The sequence below is a fragment of the Phoenix dactylifera genome, chromosome 18 (assembly GCF_051530095.1).
Source record: "Phoenix dactylifera cultivar Ajwa chromosome 18, Ajwa_hap1_PhDact_Kaust_v1.1, whole genome shotgun sequence".
In the NCBI taxonomy this organism is placed as follows: Eukaryota; Viridiplantae; Streptophyta; class Magnoliopsida; order Arecales; family Arecaceae; genus Phoenix; species Phoenix dactylifera.
Genome location: NC_143207.1, coordinates 12,480,750 through 12,488,670, shown reverse-complemented (window position 1 = coordinate 12,488,670; position 7,921 = coordinate 12,480,750). Strand labels below are relative to the sequence as shown.

The window sequence follows — 7,921 nt, the reverse complement described above, 5'->3', positions numbered from 1 at the left end:
TCGACACAATGAGGATGGTGATGTTGGGGGTAGAGACAGCCAGCAATGAGGTAAAGATCTCAAGTTTGTGTAGATTTGAGGCCTTCAGGTTTAATTGGAAGGAAGAAGGGTGATAGGAAAGAGGGAATGTTGATAAAGAGTTGAAATAATGAGTCATGACAATTTGGTGGAGTTCTCCATACTGTGGAGCCTCGTTGGTGCGCCAGAGAAGAGCCAATAATCATAATAAGAAGAGAGGGAGAAGAGAAAATTTAAGATTCGTTTGGTTCGTAGAAAGTATTTTTTTTTAAAAAATATAATTTTTGAGAAATAGATTTCTATGAATATGATGACTGAAAAAGTATTTTTAGCATGTTTAGTTGATCATGAAAAAAATGGCAGATTTTTAAAATAATTATGTTTGGTTCGCCATCCTTTTTTTTTTAAATTATATATAATTGCTTAGGCTCGGCTCTTTCGGGAGTATTAAGAGAGGATAAGAGGATAAGCGGCACGCTAAGTGCCACAGTCGGGGTCGTACTACCGTAGGAGGCCACGAGAGCGCACGTGCGAGGGGCGCGCGCGCGGTGGAGGTGGTTGGTTGGCTTCACCTCTCTTGGCGACCTTCACTTCTCTCCATTTCTTCTTTCTTCTCCTCGCCTCCTTTGTGACTCTGCTCAGAAGACCTCTCCAACCGCCGGCGGAGCTCCGTCCCCGTTCTCTCTGTCCGGTGAGATCCCATTCCTCCGATCGCTTTCTCTTCTTCTTATCTGCCCCAAACCCTAGAATTCTTCAGCTCCTTTTCCGATCGCTGCAGCGAAGACCAGAATTTCAAAGTTGTTTCTTGAATCATTGGTATATAAAACCCTATATCTTCCATGGAAACCCTAATGTCGTGGATCTCCGTTGCTTCTTTCTGGATAAAGAGTGGATCGATCTGGATTCTGTTCAATTTATTGCGCTGTTTTTTCTTTTTTGATTTGTCGTGATATTGAGGGAAATTTTGAGTTTTCGTACCATTTTCTTCACCTTTTAATGAACTCCTTATCTTCTTCTATTTCGTTCGTGCAGTTTCGAGTTTTGATGCGGTTCTTACTGTGCCATTTGACAAATGGTTGTTTGTGATTAATTTGCCATCTGTATTCTTTTGGGTCGAGTGTGGAGAGGCCTGTGGGCTGTGTTTGGGTTTAGGTTCATAGTTTCGTGATATAATGCCTGGATCTCTGATTAGTGGTGTTCTGTTGATGGTTTGGAAGAGTTAAATTGGGGTTTAGTTGTGATGGAGGTGTTGCCTTTGACAAGATGTAAAGCACTTGAGATGGAGCTATGTAGCTACTACTGTTCCTCATTACTTATAAAAACTGTTATCTCGACATTCAATGGATTTGGATTTAGAATATTGAATGTGAACGGTGCTCTGACGTTTCTATGGTAATGTTAGTATGTCCTTCTAGTTTAAGATTGTTTCTATCATACTTTGCCAAGTCCTATCACCTATTGACTCAGAAATGCACAGTACTCATTGCGCATTGAAGTTTTAAAAAGTAAGAATGCTCCTTTTATCCTTTATTAACCAAACAATTTATGGTCATGTATTTGATGACTTACAGATCCCAATTTCCTACCTAGCAGCAGTAGTGTATGTATCATCTCATTCTTTAATGAAATTCAGTGCTAATGGTACTGGCACCAGTAGTCTTTATTTGCTTTATTTCATTATTGTATTTAATATTTTTTTTAGCATAGTTAAGTGTATGTATTATTCATGTAAGTGTGTTGTAGGGAGCATATATTGCTTCATGCTGTGTCTGTGTACTGTACGGATTGACCCCCCCCCCCCCCACCCTTTTGTTTTGACTAACTGAGATTTGCTTTAAGAACCCATTTTTGCACACCATTTGTTTTCATGACCACATCCATTTTCATCACAAGCTTCTCCAGATTTTGTTTATAACTTCCTTTCATTTTTTCAATCTTTTCTTCCTCTTCTCAGCCCTAGGTGTTGTCCGAGCTCTTGTACTTTTAGTTGCACATACCCATACCCCTTCATCCAGTTCTTCATTATCTTTTCCTCACCTATATCAACTTCTATGCTCCTATTATAGAAGCACCTTGTTGTTCCAAATTTTACCATCATCAAATTAGCATTCCACAAATACTCTTGTGTGCTTGCACTTTCTTTGTTGCTGAGTGTTTTGAAATAAACAATCTTCAGGGCTCTTTTATCATCTTCCAAAATTTTCCTTTTGTGAACCAAACATATATCTGCCACAAAACACTCTAGAATCATCTAGTCATCCATCTGACTCTAGTCTGTCATAGATGTCTCGACCCATCTTACCATGGTTCTATAATAATATCTCCATGATAAAAAATGCTTGTGTTCTGGTGTCCTTTGGCTATCATGTTTATTGGGGGCAAAATGTCAATTTCTATTTTCACTAGTATTGTGTCTCATAAGTCACAACGCTGTGGCGTCATTTCGGCATGTATTTTGATGGGGATCTTATATCAATTTTTATCTCCCTAATATTTTGTTCCCTATATTCATTCATATCTACTTTCTGTTTCTATGTTTTGATTTATCTTAATTTTGTTCATGGGTTCGTGCTAGGCCCTGATAAAATCTTGTAAGGCCTGTTCTGTCCCATGCAACAAAGTTTAAGATATTCCTAATTCAATTTTCTGAATTTTAAGGAAAAGATTTATATTCTATTCCTGGATGGGATCTGAAATTTCCTTAATGACTTTGCAGGTATTTTGAGTGGAATTATGAATTTTCTATTGCGAACTGCCCATCCTGTAGCTTCAGATCTACATAGTGCTCCTGAAGCCAAACATCAGAAAGATGTGCGACCGACACAGAAGCAAGCTACTACTTTGGAGGGTCTTATTGCTGAAGATCTATTTCCGAACTCGCTCACAGAAGAAGATGATGACAAAGACGGTGATGGAGTTGGTGATGCAGGTGGGGAAACCCAAGGTTCAGAAAACCAAGTTGCTTGTGGAAACCTCACTGATGTTACAGAAGATGAAGGATGGATCACAATTCCATACAGTATGTCCTCTCAAACATTTTAATTCATTTTTTTGACAAGCTTATTATTGATAGATAGATAAACCTAATCTATGACTAACAATACAACTTGGATTACAAAGAGTCTGCCATTGCTAAAGATTATGAAGGCAGGTTCCATGGTTAAATTGATCATCGACATAACGTTACTTGTGAATCTTGTGAATCTTTGTAAATGCTTCTTCACTGCAGTAGGAATTTGCTACCTCAGTGCTGAATAACACTTCTCCATGGATCTGAGAACTGAGATTTCCTAAGTATAAAATTTCCAGATTCTATAAACATGGCTTTGGTAGGTTCTTGAACTATATAGATTTCAATAGTAAATATATCTGATCTTCCACATACTTCTCATTTATCAGTTTGCTTTCAGTATTTGATTCATATCCTTGATTTCTACTATAATTGGTAGAAAACATCGTGAGTGGTGAGTGTTTCCATCAGATAATTTTCAATGTATAAACAGGTTGGTTTAGAATATTCTTCTTATGTCCGTTGAGTGTGTTTTAAACTGTGTGTATGCATGTCACTAGAAAAACTCTAGACATATACAAATGCACACACTTGTAACTGTTTGTTTTTAGGATAACCACAAGTTATACTATTCTCATATGGGTATCTATGTATAGTGTTTTAAAATGATTCTCTGCCAAAAAGCATGGTCATTCATCTAGGAAAACCTAGCATCAGGGTATGATCTTTTCTTTTTTACTTGTACTTGTACTAAATAAAGTTTCAAATATGATATTACCAATTTTTAATTCAGATCTGTGGAAGTCTCCTCTTTCATTTCCCAATTATATCGGCCCTCCATTTTGCTCGAATTGTTAAAAAGAAGAGGGGACAAAGGTAATTAACAAGATTTGGGATGCACATTGGTGCCATGAAATTTCTCATTTCTTAGTTATTAGTAGGAGAAACAATATAAAAACGTTTGTGTGTATATATATATATATATATCATACATAGGGACACATCTATGTACATATATAGTTTCAAAAAGATACTATGTGTTGAAGACAAAATAAGTACTGAAAGCGAATATGGTGCTGCTAAGTTCTATTTTTTTTTGAAAAATAAAGCATGCATTATCATCTTTTTGGTCCTTTGTTCTTAATGTATTTATTTGTTCATCATATCCTGGTTCATTTTACTAAAATATACTAGCATTTGCGGGAATTTTCTAACATGACACCAAAACATTTCCTATATAACTTACTAAAATATAACTTTTTACTTAGTTGTTGGTGTATGTTACCATTATCAAAAGGAACAGTATAATTGGTCAAAATTTCTTGTCTAAAAGCTTCAAATTTAAGTTTCTTTGAAGTATAGGAAACTATAAGTCTAATAATCTTTGTCATGTATAATAAATTTCAACTTAGATGTATTTTTCCCCTGAAAGGAGTTTCCTGGATGAGAAGGAATCATTGCGAGAGGGAGGTTGGGGGAAGAAGGCTACGATTGGCTTATGAGTTGTGCCTTAGAAACGAACGATATTTTGTATTATCAAACCTTGTCTTCTTTGCGCTTTCTCTATACTCTATCCAAGTCTAACAGGGATTTTCGGAGGGTTATTTTCTGGTTTCATGAGCTTAGCCTTATTAATGATGAGGTATCTCTTTAAACTTACCAACTGCCCGACTAGGTTCTATTGCAGCTCTGTCTCTTGTCCAAACTTTTCTTGGCTAGGATTTTGGAAGGTGACTATTTGTTGATAGCTTATGGCTGGTCATAAAAAGTCTATTAATTCCTTCCTAGGACCCTTGTCGACATATAGTTGTACATGGATTGGATGATAATAATGATGAAAAATGATGAATGATCAGTATTCTTCCTTTCCCTTTGAGAGCTGAAGGGGACTTTTGATGGAAGCTTTACTGAGGGATGATGAGCTTAGAAGTTCTGCCTACTCACATTCTAAGTGGTGTAGAAATTGTGTAAACACTTGCTAATTCTTTTGCTGGGCCTTGAAGCACTCATCTGTTATTTCATACAAGTGGTTCCTTCCAATTACTTGAATGGTAAATATTAAATTTTTCTTAATAATAATATCAATTTATATGTAATAACATATTATATTTTGATAAAAAGAAAATATGCAAAAAAGTTATTGCACAAGAAAATTCGTGAATAAAGTAATGAATTTTGCAGTGGAATTATTGAATGAGAGTTGAGATTTAAGATTCAAGTATTTTCCAACTTTAAAGCAGCAAGCATCCACAACAAAAATAACAAAAAATTAACAGCGATCATCCACTGATAACAAATACTGAAAAAAACAATTTTCTGTTTCCAACCACCAAAGAAAACCAGGGATGATGATACAAGATCATGAGACCCTTCCGAACTTCTTCTGACTTCCTAGCCCCTCACCTGTTAGTTTGGAATGCATTTTTTTATTCTTTTCTTGGGGACTATTTCAAGTTCTGGGTCTTGGGATAAAAATTCTAAGCAACCCAACCAGTAGATGAGATTTGACATGGATTGGAGTCTTGGAGATTTATTTTTCTGTATATTGGTGACTTAGAACAGAAACAGTCCTACTTTAAAAATTTCAAAGATTGTTAATGGGCTGTTTAGGGAAGATAGTGATGAAGCTATTATGTTAACTTTTGCATGATAGTGTGCTGTTAGTTTCCTTAAACTATTGGACTCCAAGTAAATAGGGAAATCACGAAGGATGGGGGGCGGGGGGGCGGGGCAGATGAAGTTGGGTCAGGAGAGCCCATATCCTAAGAAAGAAACCTAATATAGAGTTTTTTGCATGGTTTTGGGTACCTTATGAGTGATCCTAGTTCCATAGTGTCCTAAAACACTGAATAAAAATTTTGCAATGGAGTTATAACCTTTTACTATGGAGGTGTTTTGATCATAATAAGTTTAAGGCTCCCTCTCAAGGAATCCAAATTACCAGTGACTATCATATTGGAATCATATGTACTAATATAAATAAATAAATATAGAGACTCCAATGAAATACATTTTCAGGGCAATTGAAACACAAACTTTTTATTAATTGGCAATTGTAATTGTACAAGGAGCTTCTTCAAACTGCTCGTTGCTTTAATGTGTATCACTTAAGCATTTGTTGTCTGCACTAGTCTAAAGCACTTCAGCGACTGCTTTTACTGTTAAGATTAATAAATTAGAAGAAGCCTTATATCAAAGTAGTAAAGTATCTGATTAAATGTGTTGTTAGTGATGATGCAAAAATGTCAACATAGTATTGTCTGGTCCATGGTAGTTTATGTTTCAACCAATATCCATATGTTTCGGCTGAAATTGATTAGTTTATTCTGAGCCTGAGCTAAAACTTAGCCTCGGATTGCCCAGATGTTGGTTCAGTTTCTGTCAGTTTGGTGGTTTCTGCCATTTTCTGCAAGTGCTAACTGAAACTGATCATAGATACTATATATGTTGATTAATTGGCTTTTTTGGGGCATTTTTGGATTATCTATGCAGTTATTTAAGTATTTTTGTGTAATTAGTATCAACTCTCCATCTTTTTTTCTTTGTTAACTTAAGAAAAAGGGTTCTAGCTCAATAATATTCCTTTTACGTAAATGAGTCATTCAAGTAAATTTTCAGACTTAACAATTATTAAGAATGTATCGTTAAGTATATCTACGTCAATATGTATGTATATAAAGTCATTTAGTCGACGATGCAAGAATAAACTATGAGAAAACAATGTTTTCTAAATACAATTGATATTTGCAATTTTATAATGGAATGGGAATTATTTGCTTTGATTCAATATTTGGAGAATTAATCACCTAGCAGCGCCAATGTGCTTACTCATTAGTGATAAATATGGCTTCTGAAAAGCATCTCTTGATAATTAAAATAGAAGCTTTGCACTTTTACAGGATATTGGAAGCAACTGGGACTCGAGCTTATAGAAACTCAATAGAAAGTTAATAAATAGAAGAAAAAAGTAACAATTGCTTTGCTATTTGTCATCTGGGGTAGTTCATAAGATTTGAGCTTTAATTTGCAATATCTGAGCTCAAAGCTTGTAAACATTTAAATGAACTCTAACTAATCCTGGTTTTGTTTGTGACTTTTCTAGATTAGAACTTTTATGTTGGTAATTGGTACTTGATATTATGGTAAATTGGTAATCATTAAAACAAGTTCATGTCTACAGGCAGTTTGTGTGTTAAGTTTTACTCTTGTAAATGTGTATGTAGCTACTAATTAGATAATTAGATTGCTATTAAACAATATAACTTTATATTACATTTGATTTGATGTATAACATGATTATTTGACAATTTCATTTATATTACATACATACATACATACATACATATATTGGAAACCTCAGACTTTCAATTTGGATGCACTAAAACCATATAGTCAATCATTCCAAATGATTCAAAAAGACTTAAAAAACATGATGTATGTTTTCTTGGCTTTCTTTCATCTTTTTTTTTTTAATGTTGTTCTTGATTTTTCTTATTTTCTTGACTGAAATTCTGAAGTCAGAGTGAGACTGCTGAAACCCAAACTTAATCGGAAACTAAAACTAAAATCAGATTAGGCTATCTGTTCTGATTTTGGATTGAATAAGCTGAAGCCTTAAGCTGAACCTGATATTGTTACAAGTATATAGTGGAAATTGCTTCGGATCTGGAATATGTTTATCTGTTCACAATATTAGTTTTGTACTTGAGCGGCAGGCAGTGTAGATATTGCATGTTTCAGTAAAAAACCAGGAACAAGCGGCCTCTTTTTTATTGGATAGGAGTCTACCAAGCTCCCCCTTCACCCCTCTAATGGGTCCATTGTACCTAGCACTCTTTTTTAGCACAAGAGAAGACATGATAAAAATTGCTTTGTTCGAGTATTCTTTACTGA

At 35.0% G+C, this 7,921-nt stretch overlaps 1 protein-coding gene across 5 annotated transcripts in view; it reads left to right on the top strand.

Annotated features, from left to right (window-relative positions):
• Positions 1 to 502: 502 nt before the first annotated feature.
• LOC103718451 (uncharacterized) overlaps positions 503 to 7,921 on the top strand; it is a 31,813-nt gene continuing 24,394 nt past the window's right edge. For 2 of the 5 annotated variants that reach the window (XM_088714020.2, XM_088714019.2), the window contains exon 1: positions 2,897 to 3,037. Coding sequence is in view for 2 of the 5 variants with exons in the window: in XM_008807282.6 (XP_008805504.4) it covers positions 2,752 to 3,037 (286 nt within the window). In the remaining 3 variants the exon portion in view is untranslated. Of the gene's footprint in view, positions 710 to 2,734; positions 3,038 to 7,921 lie in introns of those variants that run through there. The other 3 variants (XM_008807282.6, XM_088714018.2, XM_017845552.4) reach the window with 3 other exon arrangements.